General features: G+C 37.5%; 1 protein-coding gene across 13 annotated transcripts in view; it reads left to right on the top strand.

Moving 5' to 3' along the window:
• The window catches only part of ASXL3 (ASXL transcriptional regulator 3), a 149,109-nt gene extending 129,915 nt beyond the window's left edge, over positions 1-19,194 (top strand). For all 13 annotated transcript variants that reach the window (XM_038388669.2, XM_038388672.2, XM_043507902.1 and 10 more), the window contains 3 exons: positions 220-325; positions 5,702-7,655; positions 10,681-19,194. In XM_038388669.2, the coding sequence (XP_038244597.1) occupies positions 220-325; positions 5,702-7,655; positions 10,681-14,322 (5,702 nt within the window). In that variant the 3' untranslated portion in view covers positions 14,323-19,194. The remainder of the gene's footprint in view (positions 1-219; positions 326-5,701; positions 7,656-10,680) is intronic.
• Positions 19,195-19,930: the final 736 nt, after the last annotated feature.

The raw sequence follows: 19,930 nt of genomic DNA, 5'->3' as shown, positions 1-19,930 counted from the left end.
GCATGTGACTAAATCCCACCAATATACTTTGGAAATACCAAAGTTATATGCTAATTGCAATCTTGCAGAGCCCACTCACCTTTGTTTTGCATTGAATTACTGTTCAGATGGCTATAACAAAGAACAGTATATCTGTGTATCTTTATACAATATATAATGGTCCCGTATTAGAGTAAACCTTGACAACTTTTATTCAATATGTTAGTATTTGTTTTTTAGGAGAATTTACTCCAGAAATGCAGTTGCGCATCAGACAAGAGATTGAAAAGGAAAAGAAAACAGAACCTTGGAAGGAAAGGTTCTTTGAAAGGTTTTATGGTGAAAAGTAAGTATTGGACCAAAAACCATTTTCTTTCATTTCCTTTTAGAAGGAAATGAAAATATTATTCTGTGCTTCACATAGTACAGTCATATATGTTGTAAAATTTAATAAAGCAGTTATCAAAGGCAGTAGCTCCCCAATGTAAGAAAGTGTGGGTACAATTATAGTGACATGTCAGCATTTACATTAAAAATGCATTTTATGGGGTTCAGAACTCATTCACAAACATTCATTCTGTGCAGAATTTAAGACACAGCGTCTGAACATGGGAATAATTTTTATTTTAAAAGTATTGTAACAAGCCAGTTTTTGCCTGAAATTATAAAGAAAGCTTTTACAAAACCAAAGACCAACAGAGATGTTTCTATGACATTTTTAAAAAGTCAGTTTAAAACAATAAGTCTCCTAAGGTGTTTCTGACCCAGATATTCCAGCGTTGTGCTAGTGCACACAATAGATAGGTGAAATTGACTATAGAATAACTTTACAAAAGTGAAACTGAGTAGTCTAATTTTATTTTCTGAGATGAGGTACAAAAACCAAAACAAATATCAGAAGAGGGGTAAAGTGAATTAGATGTATCGGACCAAAGGCTCAGCTGGTGTAAGTCAGCATAGCTCTGATGTCAGTATAGCTATCCCAGTTTACAGCAGCTATTTACAGCCCTTAAATTCTTTCTGTTTTAAAAATCTAATGTAGGTAAGGAAATTTGTTAATGTTTTTAAACCTGAGAATGTCCTTTTAAATGGCTTTTAAAAAGTCAGTCCAGTGTTCTTTGACTTATGTAGGTGTTAAAATATAGGATTTTATTGAGTTTTTTGTTTATGTAATTTTTTGTGCACTTGTAACTTTAAAGTGGCTTCAGTTTATAACTTAGAATACATCCTATGTAAAATTTGTGTGGATAATATGTGGGTTTAATAGACAGAAAAGGCCCAAAGGAGCCATTATAATGTGTGGGATTGTTTATATTTTAAAACTGCTTTTGTTTACTTAAGCAGTCAAGGACATTCAGAGACCAAAACCTACATATACATAAAGTCAGGAACTAAAGCGTTGTGCCTGGCCATTACAGTATAGGTGCTACCTTGCACGATCCATTGATTTCACACCACTTCACTATTTAGGTGAAAAAAGGCAGCAGATTAAAAGACTGAATTTCAAGTTTAACTTTACATTTCCTTGCTAGCAGCTTTCTGACAACATGAGCATTATTTGAATACCATTTTATCTGTTAACATACTGTGATGCCTTAGTGTAACAGAACTGCTCTTTTTGATCAAGTGGCAAAGCATTTTCCTTGAAAGCCTGGAGACCAGGATATAGTCCAACTGTAAACCTCTTCATTTAAATATATGTAAGGCTGGCCATTTGTTTATGAAGTCTATGGCCTTTAATTATGCATGTTAGTTTACAAGTCAGAGTTACAGAACTCCGCTCTAAGAGGAAAGCTGTTTTGAAAGATTGCCTTGGGACTTTCTGCTGTAATTAGAAGCTTAAGCACAAACAAAGCAAAATTATTAGCTTGTTTTAAAGGACAGTGTTCCAAATGCACTGATCAGCAACATGTCCATGGGGGGGGTAGTATTAATTATGTTAAAAGAACCAGCAGTCCTGCCTTGCTAGCTGAAAGTTGGGTGCCATGGCCAACAGATGAGGTTCAGTCTGCAATGACAGTGACACATGGCAGTACTGCCAGTAGGTTTTTGACATCCAGCTAGGAATATCAGGTGTCGTCATACTCACAATTTCTTCTGACCATTAGACTGACCCTGTTTTTCTCCACCTGTTCTGTTTCATGTGCATGTTTCTTATCTGGCTAATCTGCGGGCACCAGCTGTTTCACCCGTCTAGGTCTCTCTACTTCTTGACTTGTCTCAAGTGTTGTTTTCTTGGTGGACTATTGTTTGTTTGGCAACATCTTTACTAGAGTTCAGTCTACTTGCTGCTTACTACCTTGTTATGACTTGGGTTTTTTAAACTTGTTTTGAATATGGTTTGGATTGAGTACCTTCAAATACTTGGATTCAATTGAAATGGAAGCTCTTGATAGCTCCAATTCTTTATGAGCTATTTCTCAGGTGTGTTGGCAGCAAACTGGATCGCACCTTGGGATCTGACCAGTTTTCCTTTCTAGTCAGTTTGGTGATTTTGTTATGGCCTCAGCTGAGTTAGCTGCTTATAAATATTCCATTACTTGGCTCTCAAGTTTCATCATATACCTGGAGATTAATCTTTAATAAATTGATAATCTTTGGGATCACCCTGTTTAAACTCCCTTTGAATTCATAGCTTTAGACTGTACCCAAGAGCCCTTCCGTTTATTTGCCAGACTCTGTGTATTACATAGCACATAGCAAAGTCTCCTTCCTCTTGTTCACATTCATCCATTTTATTTTCTGTTTTTTCCATGAACATTCTGGTTCTCTTACTTTGAAATAGTAAATCTTTGATCAACTGATGTACTTAATCATGACCAGATGATATGTGATTACAGATACATTAACTATTTGCACTTCTAGAAAAAACATGATTGTCACCTGATGAATCTGACTCCAATGGTCTGTAGTGACTATCTCTTGTCCCACTCTCAGAGATTAAAGTGGCTGTGGTGATGCTAACAGGCTGTTATCTCCAGGCACTGGCTTTCGACCTGTATTCTCTGAATTTTAATGCTGTTTAAAATTCTTAATTCAATGCCAAATAGTTTCACTGATTTCCCTTTAATATGGATTACTGTATCGTCTTCTTTGTACTTTCAATGGCTATTTTTAATTTCAAGTCTGGCTGTCAGACTTTACCAAATAATTCCACAATTGCCAATTAGAAGTAGTTTCAGTACAGTGAACACCTTTACCATCAATCTGATACTTTCCATCAAGGGTCAGCAACATGTCTGTACATGGAAAAATTTTGAGGTCCATGATAATTTTTCAAAAAATTGATTGACTGAATGGCATAACCTCCCACACCCAGCCCACACCCCAATGTCCATCACTAACTATGGTAATTTTGTCAAGTGTCCGTCGCACAACATGGTGGTGCCGACCCCTGCTTTCCATGTAATTGCAGTCTTGGTGTCTTCTTATCTTTAAAACAGTGGAAAGACTAGCCAGTTATGCAGGCTGCTTTTGTCTTAGACCCTGTGATCTTAAGGCTTTCCTTTGTGGCAAGCTTCTTCCTCCACTGCTCTCTGAGCCCATGGGAACATCTTTTAAGTCATAATATCAAAAATAGTATTGCCCTATGCCTTTACTGAATACATGCCATTAAAAGGGCATTGTCAGATTAAAATAATGGGGTAGATTCAGCGGATTAATCTGTCCTCTTTTTTATTTCCACTGTATCTCTTCCCCTTCATTTAAATTATTAGGATGCCTGTTTTTAAGAATTGTTTCTGTGCTGATTGTGTTGAGCTTTCTCTTGCATTTCCTAATTCTTCTGCCGATATGTTTTTTTATATTACAATATTTTTCTATTCTGTGTTCTATTTTTCCTATATTCAGGGTTGCTGGAACAATTTTTATAGTGGGGGTGCTGATCCTGGAATGTATTTGGTGTCTGTTACTGCTACTTCAAGCCAGGGGTGTGGCAGCAACCCCAGCACCACTGCCTATATTACTAAGTAATTGGTAGACATTTTATGTCAGATGCTCCAGAATGTCCTCATATTTAACAAGGCTAAAAATAAGGTCCTCTTACTGTCTTTCAGTTGTGCAGTACCTTCCCCACTGCCTCCCTCCCTTTCTTGAGACTGGCTTTGCTTCTCCATTCAAGAGACTGAGAATTCTTTTTGGTTACTGATTATTGATTGATTATTTTTATAACATGATTGTTGTTGCATAGTCGTCAATGCCATCTATTCAGAATTCCTAAAGTATGCTACAAAAAATGTTGATTCATTCCATGATTATTCCATACCTGGAGCTGTTACACTGCAGACCTAAATGAACTTCCTATTTCCTGTCACCCTCTGCAAATTATTCAAAACCATTGCTTGCTTAATTTCCTGATATCCTTCGTTCTTGCACATCACTCACTTGTTTATTCGGTTACATTGTCTTCTCATTAAATTGAGGATGAAGATCAATCTTCTGTTATTGGCATGTGATTCTGAAGACCATTATACCCCTCTTACCACCACAGCCTAGCATTTGTGTATTCTCCAGTGCTCTGGAGTGTTACATTGCTGCTGGTATGGTCACCCATGGCCCACTCTGAAAGGTGCTGAGTATTCTCCAGCCCCATTATATTTGTTCAGAAATGAGGGTGCAGGATCATGCTCTCTTTATATTTTCTCTCAGTATCTCTTGTTTCTAAATTCAGTTGTCATTTTTCAACCTAAACCAATGACTTTTATAATTTTTTTTACCAATATCTGCAACTCTTAGGTGTGTTTTAGTTTTATTTGTCTGAAGCAATAGAATTATATGTAAATTAATATATAATATTTTAGGTAAGAAAGGGATTAAGAAAACATCCTAAAATGGAAGTGTAACCAAGGGCCCACACTGTGACTTTTTGCATATAAACGCCTCATTTATTTTGTATTTAAGAATGTTAAAGGTTTTTTTTATTATAAAGAAATCTGAGGAGTTGTGTAGGCATAGTTAAAAAACTGAAAGTTTATTATCTTAAAATAATGCTGCTTTATATGCATCTGAAATAGAGTGGAATCAAAAACAGGAGCTTGCCACTGATATTTTCTTACTTTGTGTAGTAGACTCTTGATTGGAAAATAAATGAGGATGAAATGGGATTCTTTTAATCTTCATTGCAAAAAAAATGAAATGATTAGAAGTTTCTAAACGGAAAAGAAACTGTTCATCAGTTTGAGACAAGAATGAGTTTCTGAAGTGCAGCTTTTCCTGTTAATTTAGGCAAAAGTGATATTAATAGAAATATTTTTTCTGAACTGGTTTTTAAATTTCAAACCAAAACTGTTTGCATTGGATTTAAACAATTCTCCTGCAATACTTGCAGTGCTACTATAGCAGCATTGTGCTGGAATATGAAAATCAGAAAGGGAAATGGAGTATAAATAAAAGTGAAACTAAATAGTCTGCATTTATGTGCAATTTGAATGAAATGCCAAATGGTTAAATAATAAGTAAATTGCATTTTTAAAATTCCTGAAGTTTTACTAATCAAAGGTAATATAAGTAATACAGGTAAGGAAATTTGTGTTCCTAAATATATAAAGCCAGATCCTCAGCTAGTGTAAATTGCATCACCCTGTTGAATCTACTCCATTATTTTTTATATGACAATGCCCTTTTAAAGGCATGTATTCAGTAAAAGCATAGCACAAAAATCAAGTCATTGTTTAATTCTGTCTGTGATTACATGACATTTTAACTTAAGTGGTTTGTATTTTAGGTTGGGAATGTCAAGAGAAGAATCTATGAAGCTCACTTCAGGACAGAACAGTGATGAAGATGAGAGTAGTTTGCTGTGTGGATCTTCTGGTATACCTGGTCCTTCTAAACAAACAACTTTTGAGGACCATGAACAGAAAAGCATGAAAATTCCACCTCTTCCTGAAAGAGATTTCTGTCAGTCTCTTTGTAATGTGGAACAAGTTCCAGTCAAGGATTTAATGGGGGAATCAGATTCAGAGGATATATTGGTACCTGACGAATCTGTAATTCAGGAAGAGATTGCTGAGGAGGTTGAGACAAGTATCTGTGAATGCCAAGAGGAGAACCATAAAACAGAACATGAGTTTTCTGAGGAGCCAGTAAGCCCAGCTGGTACTAATGAAGAAGCAGAAGCAGTGCCACTTGCAGACAACTCCGCATCCTGTGTTGTGATGAATGATGTAATTGATACATTGTCTCACATTGAAATTAAAGTGGAGTTGAAATCAGAATGTCCTCAGGAAGACATGTCAGTTGTGATTGATCAGCTGGAGGATTGCTCATCACCTGCTCAATCTGCTTCATCTACAAACTCTGTCAGTGATACGGCAGAGAGGGATTCTGAGTCTACAAAAGAGCTAAGTGCTCCAGAAACACAAAACTCTGCTCTAGAAGGCTCATTGTTCACTGATGGAGGCATTGCTGTTGATATGGAGCTACAGAGTGACCCTGACGAACAGTTATCTGAAAATGCTTGTGTTTCTGAAACTTCCTTTTCCTCTGAAAGCCCAGAGGGACCTTGTATCAGTATTGCCTCTCCAGGAGGTGACACACAGTCTACTTCAGAGGAACCCTGTACTCCAGCATCTCATGAAACAGCTTGTTCATCTGAGGCAGCAAGCAGTGAAAATATTGAACCTGATAGTCAGCAAAAGACTATTGAAGAAAGCCTGCACACACCTTTAATGTCTGAAATATCTCCAGTGTCCACTTCACCTGTAACCTCAGAAGCATCTCTGACATCAAACTTACCTTTGACATCAGAGGCATCACCAGCTTCTAATTTACCTTTAACATCAGAAACCTCTCCAATGTCTGATTTACCATTAACGTCAGAAACCTCTTCTGTGTCTTCTGTACTTCTAGCTTCTGAAACATCTATGGCAACCAGTTTACCTTTTCTATCAGAAACATCTCCAATTTCTAATTCCCCACAGAGTGAAAGACTTATTCTGCAACAAAGGAAATCACCATGTTTATCTGAAGAATCCCTCTCCCCTTTAAAAGAAGAAACTTCAACCATTCCTAAGGCATCTCAAGAGGAAAATCTTAATGCGCAAGAAAAACTGATTCAAAGTACAACTGAAACTATGAAAATGGGTCCGCTAGCAAATATACCTGAAATATTGGAAGAGCCCCAAAGCAGAAATCTTACTCATCAATCCTGCAGATCACATACTGAAATTGAGAAATCTTACATTGTTTCCATTTCAGAACTTTCTTCTCCAGAAGTGATCAAAATTAAAAATCATCATGTTCAGCAAAGAGCGGAAAAGAAAGGTGTGCTCTCACCATTAGAGATAGCTGTCGTATCAGAAGGGACAGTGGGCAAAAGCACTGAACTCCTTCCAGTTAAACCACATGATAAAGTATATACCTCATCTCTAGAAAAGATTTCATTCTCAGAAGGGGGCAGAAGTAAGCCGCACAAACAACAAAACAGTGTACAGATCCGGCTGGAGAATTCCCATTCGTCTAAGTTATTAGAACCCACAAAATCACCTGAAGTAAGAATTGAAAATAGAGATGCAGAGATCCCAAAGAGGAAGACTGCAGAGCAGTACAGTTTTGGAATCTGTAAAGAGAAGAGAGCTAGAATAGAAGATGATCAGTCTAATCGTAATGCTCCGTTGACAAGTCCATCTGAGAAAGAGCAGCCACCCAGAGAAGAGCCCCGAGTCCCACCCCTCAAGGTAGAGTGGTAGTAAAAGCCTATTGAGTCAGAAGGCTAAAGATGAATTATCTGCTGATTGCCTCTGGATTTGTTTCTGTTACTCTTAAATATTTGGTATAGGGAGAGAAAGATAAGCAATTTCCAATACCTCTCTTTCTGTGTTGCACAGTTTGAATTACCTCACTTTTGTTGCAAAAGTACTTTCATGTGAGAGCAAACAATCCAAATATATAGGACTTAAAAATAAATCCATGGACTTTTCCATTGTTTCTTAGTATATTTGCTAATCCCCCAGTCTACAATATTCAAGATTAACCAAGGGCTTGCTCTCTGTCTGTTTTTCTTTGTTACATCAGAGTCATTTTTGTTACAACTGGTCAATTCCTCAGTTCTGCAACGGGACCAAGATTGAAGCCAGAGAGGCTCTATATGGAGTAACAGCCTGTGCTTGCAGATCTCTTTGCAAGTCTGGTACACATGATGGCTTAAGTACAAGATTTCCCTGTACAGTTAGGAGGCAGAACCTTAGCTGTAAGGGAGAAAGTCTTTATGAGAATGCAAATGTCTTTACTAGCAGCAAATTACTGGCTAGATAAATTGCTTTGTACACATTTGTCTTTTTTTTAAAAGTTAGCTCAGTTTGGAAAGTTCTTTTTAACATGTGAGGTCAATAGACTTATTTAGTCTGTTTCGTGATGTCTTGTCCATCTTAGTTTTGTACATGATGATGTTGGCCAAAACTTAGGCCTAGTTTACTTAACTCAACCTACTGGCTGTGCAGTGTGAGTTCCCAATTATTCAGAGCTGTCCCTTTTTTCCATTTATTTGTAACTGCATTCATAATTGAACATTGCTAATCTGTCCAGGATGGCAAATACAGTAAATGTTTCAATCACTAGTACTACAGCATGGAGCAGCTAACGGTTATTGGTGAGCAAGAATACAGTTGGAAGCTAGCCCACTCTAATTTTACTCATGTCTTTTTTGAAAGACTCCAGCCTCGTATATGGAATTCTAATTACAAAGAAAAGTAGATCAGGGAGAAAAAGGTATCATAATTATAATTTAAAAAATTAACAATCAAACAATAGTTACCATTTTATCAATCTTGATGTTGCAAAGTAGGATTGAAAAAAATCTGCTTTTGAGCTGGAAAGCAAAGTGTTTCAAAGTAGTGTTTTAAAGTAGCAGTGTACTTTAAAAAGGTGTTAATGTAAGTGTTATTAATTCAACTATTCAAGTAACCGATTTTTAAAAAGAATTACAGGAGGAACAAAATTATTTAAGAGATTAGTTCTAGATGATGGAACCTTTTGTCTTTGGTTGCTAGTTCAAACCCAGATGAAATCAGAAATGTTGATTTTTGGTCACTATCTGCTGGGTATTCATTAGTATATGTGAAATTAGTTTGATCTCATTCCATTTCCCAGATGAGAAGTTTCCACATTACAAAAACACCACCATAACTAGTACTAATTGGCAAAGTCAGCAGACAGGCCAAGAATTGAATTGGCATGTAGAATGAATTGCTCTTTTCCTCAAGGTCAGGGTTGAGGCCCGTTGGCAGAGCTGTGTGGGGAAAGTTATGCTGACACTATCTGTGCTATACTGTGGAGATGTATAAAATGCATATTACTACAAAACTAAAACTTTAAGTTCCACTGCTTCCTAATAGAAAACCAGATTCTTTCAGTCCCACACTGCATCATCAAATTGGTCCCCTGCTGGGAAAATGGCAGCTCCTACCAATAGAGAGCCCCAGAGACATTGAGGGAAGATACTGAAACAGCAACAGGCATTTCTAAAATTTATTTTGGAAAATCATATGTTAATCATATCTTTATTTAATCAGTATTTAGCTTTGTAAGGTGGTACCACTGATAACGGCTACCTTTCCTTGTAAAAATGACCCTGCCGATGTCCCAAATCATAAGGGCTCTTTTGTAGCTTTGACTTCCCTTAACTCACATTTATCACATGGCTATTTTTCCTATAAATGTTACATAGCTCATCTCTCTGCTACTCTCCAAAAGAAAATCGCCTCACTGATCACTGAGGCCTCACTAACCTGGACAGCTGAAAATGTGTCCATCTTAAGAGGTTAAAATACTATTCTGCCTGGCTTGATGTGTTTAATAGAAGTGAATTCCACTGATTATTGTTGGAGCTTGTTTTGGATGTGACCTCATGTCTCTTGCACCCCAATCCTGCAAACACCTGTGCACGTGCTTATCTTTACGTATAATATGAGTCATCCCATTGATTTCAGTGAGATCATTCATGTATATACATTACACTGTATAAATATTTGCAGAATTGGGGTCTTAGTTCTCAATACACAGTAGTGAGCAGGTGATGCACCAGAAAGATACTATAGTAGGTGCCCTAAAATTAGGATGCTAGGGAGGGAAAAGGACATTTTTGTGGTTCCCCCCTTTTAAGTCACAGTCAGGGATTGATCCTTGGTATGGTATGAATTACAGACTCAGAGGAATTTCAGACTCCTCCTAACTGGAGGAAAGGTTTTTTGGTTGCATTTGGTATTATAATAAATGTTTGGTGTAACGAGGGAAAGGTTAAGTCGTTACAGAGGCCTGAAGGCCATGGAATGAGGAGCAAAACCACTTTGATTATTTTTCAAACATTTGCAGTAGGTGTTAACTAGGAAGCCCTTTTCCAGTACCATTGCAGCTGACAGGTTGATCTCCAACTAGATACAATGGAGATTAGGAAGGTGTGATGAATTATATCAGATAACCATTATATTTTATCACATTTAATCAATTTTCCTTCTCAACAAAAAGGTAGGTCTATGGAGGCAAATTCAAGTACTCATTACTTCTGTTGGAGAATGACAAAGTAGTAAAATGAACATATTGTTAACTTTTTTAGCATTTTTCTGTGTAACTACACTGCATGGTAATTCTAATTCATCTAGTGTGACCTCTAATTTGCTATCATGCTCTGAATTGTTTAGAAGATAGCAGAGAAATTTTATATATATGATATCCTATTAAAATTGTTTTGTTTTCTTCTTCTTTTAGATTCAACTTTCAAAAATTGGGCCACCTTTTATTATCAAGAGTCAGCCTGTTTCAAAACCAGAACCGAGGGTTTCCCCAAGTACATCAGTCAGCAGTGGGAGGAACACTGGGGCTAGAACTCTTGCAGATATCAAGGCAAGAGCTCAGCAAGCTAGAGCCCAGAGAGAGGCTGCAGCCGCAGCTGCTGTGGCAGCAGCTGCAAGCATAGTCTCTGGAGCAATGGGGAGTCCCTGCGAAGGTGGGAAGACAAGAACACTGGCACACATCAAGGAGCAAACAAAGGCCAAACTATTTGCTAAGCATCAAGCTAGAGCCCACTTACTTCAGACCAGTAAAGAAGTGAAGTCACAGCTCAGTTCAAAGGAAGGTCCTTCGTCCATAGACACCTCGACAACTCCTGACACAAAGATTGAAGTTTCTACTGGTGTCATTATAGTTAATCCTAACTGCAGGTCTCCTAGTAATAAGTCTACTCACCTCCGTGAGACTAACACTTTACTGCAGCAGTCACTTAACACAGCTGCATTGCCAGAAACTGCTACGGACATATCTGTTCACAGTTCTGATGAAAACATACCTATGCCACATTTGTGTGAGAAAATTATCTCATCTACCTCCACTGAAAATAACAATGTGCCAGTGCTTTATAGTAAAAATTCAGTCCCTGTGTCTGTTTGCAGCACTGTTATGTCGGGAACAATTCAAGAACTTCCCTTTGCAAGTTCTATTGATAAATCCTCTGTTTTAATGTCTGTTGAAAGTACAAACACAACAATTTCAGCTTGTAATGTAAACGTGCTGAAATCCACCCAAGGAGTTGATACTCCATGCATTGCCATTGTACCAAAATGTATTGATAACACTATTGTTCCAGCCTCAATAGACAGTACAGTCTTATCAAATTCAATTGATGAGAAAAGGTTGCCAGTATCAAGTAGCAGTGCAAATAATGCAGTCTCCAGTCAATATACCACTGTGCCAACTTCATCCATTGCAAGTAATTTGCCAAATCATCTCCCAGGTAGTTCTGTACTGATTCCCCCAGTGGGGACTACTACTAGATTTTCTTCTGATAAGATAGCCATATCTGGATGCAGTGAGCAAAGTACTGTATCCATTAACACTACTGTTAGAGCAGCTTTAAGCTGCAGTGATGCGGCTGCAGTAGTAGATTCTGTTGCAAGGCCACCAATTTCAATGTTTACTGGTAATATGGTGGCAATAAGTTCTTACGACAACACTGCTAAATTAAGTGCTGACAACTTGGAAAAAAGTTGTGGACCACGAAACCGAATAGATTTGTCCAGTAAATCTCAGCCAGTGAGCTTTACACAAACAGCCGTGAACAGGTCTATACCTTGTAAAGTCATTGTTGACCACACTACAACATTAAATTCCAGTTTGTCGCTGGCTGCTTCCATTGAAAATGCAGAAAACAGCATAGATCTGCAGAGCAGACTTGTGAGGGCAGAAACTGCCTTACAAAATATAGCATGTCCTCAGGTGTCTGTAATAAGCAGGCCTGAAATAGTCAGTAATGAAAGCCTTGAGCACAATTCCAGCTTCATAACTGTTACAGCAAAACAAGAGGGCAAAACCTTGCAGGCAGCTTGTACAAGTCTTCAAGAAGTGCCTCTTACTCCTCAAGATAAATTAATTGATGTTGTTGCCCCCAGTCAAGGTTTTGTAGAGCAGTTACGAGGTCCTTCAGCCTTTAAAAGTGAAGCAGATGCTGCCTGTGTCAATCAGTATAACACTAATAACAGAATTTGCTGGCATGATGAAGAGGCAATGCACACAGACCAGCCAGTGGTCAGCCATCTTAACCCAAATAAGCATAAAGAATATACAGAGCAAAACTGTTTAAAAAATGTCAAAACTGAGCCTTCAAGTTACACGCAAATGTCAGAGTTGCAGTCAAGGAGTCTTCTGACTAGCATCACTGTTCCTGTTAAATCAGAAACTACCGAATCTGACAAATGCTTTAGGATGGACACTGAAGATTTTACAGGACCTGAAATGCCTAGCCAGACTGCAGAAATAGCCACAAGTGCACAGCTGACACAGACCTCCAAGACATCTGTTACAGATTCTATGGAGGACTCTTTGTCATTGACAACAGAAACCCTAAAAAGAGTTACAAGCGTTGGAAGCTCTAGCTGTCGTTTGTCATCAGTGGAGGCCAACAATCCTCTAGTGACACAGTTACTGCAGGGCAACCTGCCTTTGGAAAAAGTGCTGCCACAGCCCAGATCAGGAGCCAAACTAGAAATTAACAGGCTTCCCTTGCCTTTGCAAACTACCTCAGTGTGTAAAACATCAGCATCTGAGAGAAGTATGGTTGAAAATCCTTCCAGCTCACCCAATCCAGATGGTAAAGGATTTACAGCAGGCGGCATAGCCCCACTGCAAATTAGAAAGCGTGACAACCATCCAAAAAAGCGGATGGCCAGGACTGTGGGGGAGCACACTCAAATGAAATGTGAGCTTGGGAAGCTATCAATGGACACAGATGTTAAAGTGGCTCCTTGTGTAATCGGTTCCAATACGAATCAACTAGGGCATGGTCAGCCATTTAAACAAGAGTGGCTGAGCAAACATGCTGTTCAGAACAGAATTGCTCACAGTCCAGAGATCAAACAGCAGAAGAGGCCACTGCCTTCATGCAGTTTCCAACAGAACTTATTTCACGTTGACAAAAATGGCAGTTTTCATGCAGAAGCTAGTACCTCACAGAGACAGCATTTTTACCAAATGTCCATGGCTGCAAGAGGCCCCATTCCTACGTCAGCTTTGTTGCAAACTACTTCAAAAGTGCCATCTGGCTGCAATGCGTTTGCTTTCAGTAGGCACCTGGAACAGAAGGGTTTGGGAGAGGTCAATATTTCTGCAGCAGCTCACCAGCTGAGGCTAGGAAGTGTTTTTTCCCCTAATGTTCAAATTAAGGAAGGTGATGACATTGCTAGTGCCTCACAAACTCTCCAGAATAAAGCGTTAGTGCACCCTCCTCCTCCTCCCCCTATTCCAAACACAGAAGTCCCATCTGATCAAAAGCAACTGACAGTTACTATGGAAACCACTAAAAGGCTTAGTTGGCCTCAGCCAGCAAGCATCTGTAGCAATATAAAATCTGAACCTATTTCTTTTGAGGAAGGTTTAAGCAGCAGCTGCGAACTGGGCCTAAAACAAGCTTCCTACGATCAGAAGGAAGTAAAAGAACAGTTAAAAGCATTTTCATTAAAAAATGCAGATTTCTCTTCCTATTTACTTTCTGAGCCACAGAAGCCTTTTACCCAATTAACAACTCAGAAAATACAAACACAGCACCCGCAGCAGCAGCAGCTCTGTGGAAATTATCCAGCTATACATTTTGGTAGCACAAGCTTCAAAAGGGCAGCATCTGCGATTGAAAAATCTATTGGAATTTTGGGAAGTGGCTCAAACACTGCTACAGGTCTGTCTAATCAGAACGTTCCGATTCCCGTTCAGAAATTTGCTGACAGCAGCGGTGCAGATGAACTGGAACTGAAATGCTCTTGCAGGCTGAAAGCCATGATAGTGTGCAAAGGCTGTGGAGCCTTCTGCCATGATGACTGCATAGGCCCTTCAAAACTGTGTGTAGCTTGTTTGGTTGTACGGTAGAAACTGAGTCAAAGATGCAGTATCCCTTCTCAGCATGGGAGAGCAGAACAAAGAAGTGGAGAAATTGAAACATTTTAGGCCATTTTTTTTCTGGTGCTGCTTTGTTTCAGAATTTAGTTATTTCTGCTTGCATGACATTCCCTGGAAAGAAGAAGAAACCATTAGAATTTCTTTAAAAAAAATAAACGTGTTATTAAGCTTCTATAAGCTTCCTTGCTGTCTAAAAGAAAAGGTATTAAAATGTCATTCCTAGCTTCTATTTATTTGCACAAAGTGCAGCACACTCTTTCCCCACTTATATATTATGATAGCAGACTCTCTAGGTTAAGAATAACAGGTTAGTTGTATTCTCATGATTTCTAATTGCTGGGGTACTGCAAGTGCAGAGATAACAAGATGACTAACAAATTGAGTAAAGACTGCTTTGGGTAAAGTAGCTTGGTGTTCTGTTACAAATCACCATCAGAGCTACTAAATTGACTTACAGTTTTTTTCTAATGATGATTGCTTTCTTGAACCCACCTTTACCATCCATGACTAACTTATAGACGGTCAACCTAACAAAAGAAAGAGAGACTTTAGAGAGATTTGATTACAGGAGTTTGCTCACTCCTACACAAAGCATTATGGAAGGAAGGTTTTAATTATCAGCTGTTCTTGTTGATTCCCTGGGAATTAATTTGTAAATGTGGTTTGATTAGCTGGACCATGTCTAGAACCTTCTTGGCTTTAATGGAGTGTAGAGGAAGTAACGGCTTCTCTTAGAGAGCTGAGCACCCTCTCTTTTTCCCTCTCTCCCCAAACCTCCCCTGTACACCTATTGAGCTATCTATCCCAAACGCATTTATAGGTCAGGTCTAGGTAACAAACAGGTTTTGCATTTCAATAGCATTTCCATGGCCTAAGGTTGATCCTAAGGTATAATTAATTATTTGAGGACAGATTATAATTGTGTGTTGAGCTGAATAGTAGAAAATCAATTATTTTTCCTCCTATATGATTTACTATCTATTTAAATATGTTTGAGTTTTGACTTTTAAAAAAACTTATTTTCAAAAATGACTTAACATTACCTTTTTTTGTTAAAGATTTCAGACCACTTACAGTATCTTTTGGAGAATTGGGAGTAAAGAGGGTTGTTTTTTTTAAGGGATACTGCATCTTTTAAATAATTTTCAGTATTTATCCAGTACTGTATTTATGTTGAGGACTACAGCTGCATTCCAGATGCATTAGCCACCATAATATTAGAGGACAACAGCAGTAATTTTGGGGCCCTGTCCACCTAAAAGGAAAATATTATAAAGGGATAAAGCACATGCAGCTGTTGGGGACAGGAAAAAATTCTGCTATTTTTTTTTACTCCAGATTCAAGAACACAAAATGTGCAGTACGAGTACCCCATATGCTGACATACGACTGTGACCACCCAAACAAATATGAGCATAGAGAACACCGTAATTTTTACCATTGCAGTAGAACCTCACTAATACATACATCTTGCCATCTGCACAAAAAACAGGCATTCTATCCCTAGTTCTCAGTGGAATAATAGCAGTGAGTTGAGGTCTCGTATTGCTCAGATTTTAGTATTTATACAAAACATATAACACTACACATTTACTGGTATATCCCGAAGTATTAACACGAACAATAAAACTGTCAAATGAAAAATACACTATATGATTCATTATACTTGTTTGATTACAAATTAAATAATTATAAATTAGTAAGCAAGAAAATATCAAACAATCTCCCTGGCATCAGTGCACATTAGTGAGGTTCTGCCATATATGCAAATCGCATTTATTTTCTTTTGGGACCATTTTTACAAACATAAAATATACTATTCCTTTTGATTGTCTTTAAAAATTCATTGGAATATTGTAGGAAGTACATTCTTGCCATAAGAAGTTCTGTGGTGCAACTAGAGTTCTGTTTACTGTAGTAGTGACATCTAAGTATTAATTTTTGACACCATGTGATCCAAAGCTATTGATGATTCCATTAACAATATTGTTGCTGATACAGTAATATATTTTCTGTATACAAAAGCACTCCTATGAAAGGTGAAAATCACACAGATTTTTCCAATTTTTCAAACCTTTCTGTGGAATGAAAAACAAACCAAAAATAAACAGTTGAAAAGTAATTTCCAGTGGTGTGCTGATAGCTACCCAAATGGGAGGTATGATGGTCACATGGGTAAACATGAGTATATTGTAGTCATGCATACCAAACCATATTTAAGGAGCCTTCTGTATTGGACTTGTATCCTATTGTATTTACATATGGTAGAGGTAGAATTTATTCCCTTAAATAAACAGATTGGCCAGTTCTTAAAATCATGATAACCTGTGTTTATATGAACCCTCTGAGAGCTGGGAATCTTTTTACATCTGGCTCAGAATCCCTTGTCCACAGCATGTATTATTATCTGCTTTTACTTGGAAATGTATTCTACCCGTGACTGACATGGTATTGAAAGAAAATGCAGCATCCAGAAATATTTTGTTTTGAATGACTGATAAGGGAGTGAATAATATGATATAATATTAATTCATGTCAATGGCATCTTTGTACTGTAGTTGTAGTTCGCATATTTGACATAAGATAAAATGTTATATAAAACTGCTTTGGGCAAAATGATGCTAAATAATATAACACAGTTGGCCAAACCCCTTCATGGTGCCATTGCATTGACTTTTATTTGACATCAGTGGAGTTGCTTTAGGAATGAATTTGACACACTATTTAGAAACATCTTGTGAGTGGTGTCAGTGATTTATAGCCATGGTGTAAAATTCCAAATGCAGCTGAATGATTTAGGAACCTGAGTCGATTGACTTTTAATTTGAAAATGGGACTTATCTTCCGAAATCATGCAGGTGATCTTGAAAATTTTACCCACCTAAGATTAGAACTGAATTTTGGATTGCTCCTGTTTTTGTCTGATTTTGTCCAGATTTCAATGCCCATGTCACTCTGTTTTTTAGTGATTGTGCAGTTTGCACTGTTGAACACTTAAGATTTATGCACTGAAAAGTGGTGAGAGGAAGCATTACTTAAGAAGACATCTCTGTGTGTTTGTGTGTGTCAGTCCATCCATCCTTCCCGCAGGAATAATTTACACACACGCATTTTTGGAAAATATCCAAAGTTTTTTTCCCTAGTTGCAGCACTTTTGGGAGAGAGGAAGAAAGACTCTTGCGCTCCTTCCTTCCTTTTTTTTTAATCTGCATATTTTTGAGGTGTATAATTAACATTAGGGCATTTGTAGTATGTTTCTGTTCCTGTGCAGAACTAATTTTCCGGTCAGAAATTCCGTTAGTTGAAATAATGTAAAAAAATTGGTGAACTGGGCACTTCATTTCAGCATTCTGTTTACCTGCTGAGATTTAGCACGTGAAAATAAAATAAAAATAAAATATAAAAATAAAAATAAGGTTGAGCCATAAAGCAGAATTATGTCCCTTTTCTTGATGAGGGTTCTGTGTTCTTAGAGTAAGCTACAGAATGTTCATATTTTTTCAGGGTCCTGGAATTCCTTGCACAGTTTATAAACTGGTGCATATGGTGCTTTGTAATGCAGTTTCTGAAGTAAAATTATCTTATGCTGCACCTCCCTTCCCCTTACAAACACACGCACAATTTCAGAATAGTTATTGTAGCCTCTGGTTTAACAGTTTTACCAAGGTGTGGTGAAGTACCAGGATGAACACTCAAAAGCTCAAAAATGTCATCTAAAGGGATCATTTTAGCTGACACATGTGAACGGCCTTGCTTTAAACACTGAATGACTTTCTACAGTTTTGTGACAGCAGCACAGCGGTTTTTTATCTGTGTTTCTGTAGAACTTTGGGGGGGAAGTAAATAATATTCAGTGTGGATAATCATGGACCTGTGTAGCTAAATGTTTCTGAATCTAAAAATCCTGTTGTCTTCAGTAATCATGCTTTTGTCACTGTAAAACCAACATTTTTAGTCTAATTTAAAGGAGCTGCTTCTTTTATAGCACATAATATTTCGCTTTGTACTATATTTGATAGTTTCAGAATAATTTAGTCTGTAGAATAACTTTGTCGTATTTGTAATGTTCATGAATGTTACAAGAAAAGTGCTTTACTTTGTTGCCATAATTCTCTTGTACTGCTGTAAAATATTTCTTCTGCTTTACAGAAACCTAACTCAATTCACAATTTCAGTACAGGGTTTTTTGTGTTTTTTATTTTGTTTTGTCAGTATTTTTAATGTTTACATCTGTTTGACATTAGCCATTCAATGCCTTTTTAGGGCAGTATTACTCCTGGAGTGTAACAGCAATGCGAAATCAACCCATACTTAACAGGCATGAGAAAAAGAGATTTAAGGGGGAAATCCCTTACATGCATAGATTTTTTGTTTTTTCATCAACATATGGAGAAGTAAAAACCCTCCTTCAATCCTCTACCAAAGAAAACATTATTCCCACAGGAAAAGCTCAGAAATGGTTCTCTGAATCCTCCGAAGGGGGAGTAGTTGATTTCAGTGGGGTTGCTACAATTTAATACTGTTATGCTTGCTTTGTTACCTGACTAAATGTGACTGAGGGCAAGAAGCATTTTAACAATTTTTTTTAAAGACAGTGTTTTCTTTAGAAATCAGGGATCATGCTTTCTTTAATGGTGCTCTTCATTTTTTATTTAAAAACAAAAACAAAAAAACATTTTGTTGCCTACAAAAATGACCACTCACAAAACCATACATTAAATAAATTGAGTTGTTTCCATAATTTCTCTCTTCTCCCTCCCCTTTTCCTCTTCCTGGTCCCCTGAAAATAACATGGGCTTCAATATTAAATATTCTGGAAAAAAAATAAAGAGATAAAATATATTTGTCATATGTTTTTCTTTTATGTTCAGTGCGTTATGTGGGGTATTCTGTCTGAACGTTGCACGTTCATTGAACATTCCAGTCAGTGAAAGAGAAACACAAGTGGAAAATCTGTACTTTTTAAAGTTGATGACCATTTATTGTATGATTGAGACTGAGCAGTATCTGATATAGCATAGCTACAACCATACTGAAATAATGAAAATAAAACTGGCTGTTAATATTTTGAGTTTTTAAGTAGAAGATTTACAGAACATAAAGAATAAATTAGCTGCATTGTCTTTCAGGGCAACTCCTACGTATATACTAGGTATTTTTGGGAACCTGATTCTGTCAGCACATGAGCACCACATCATTTTGTGATCTCTCCCTCCCCATTCCCATCAACAAAGAAGAACTGAAAAATCCATAACTCAGTGGCCCTTTGATAACAGGTTCCCAGTTCAAACCTGTTACCCAAAGATGAAACCAGAGTTGGCTTTTAAACTCTGCTAGACCAACAGGAGATAGAAATAGAGTGGATAATTCATTACATTACAAACAAAATGTTTATAGAAATTTTTCCTTTGAAAGAGCTTTGCAAACATAAACCAGCTGTTAGGGTTGAGGGATAAGAGGGTGGACAGCAAGTAATTTTTTCAAAGGCCTGCTCAAAAAATGCTAAGGCCAGCACTTCCTGAAGCCCCAATGCCTTTCTGCACCTTTCCACAATTATTATTATTTGATTAGTGGTAGC

This window comes from Dermochelys coriacea, chromosome 2 (genome assembly GCF_009764565.3).
Source record: "Dermochelys coriacea isolate rDerCor1 chromosome 2, rDerCor1.pri.v4, whole genome shotgun sequence".
Taxonomy (NCBI): Eukaryota; Metazoa; Chordata; order Testudines; family Dermochelyidae; genus Dermochelys; species Dermochelys coriacea.
Note: the sequence above shows the minus strand (reverse complement) of the source record. Positions and strands in the feature narration are given on the sequence as shown.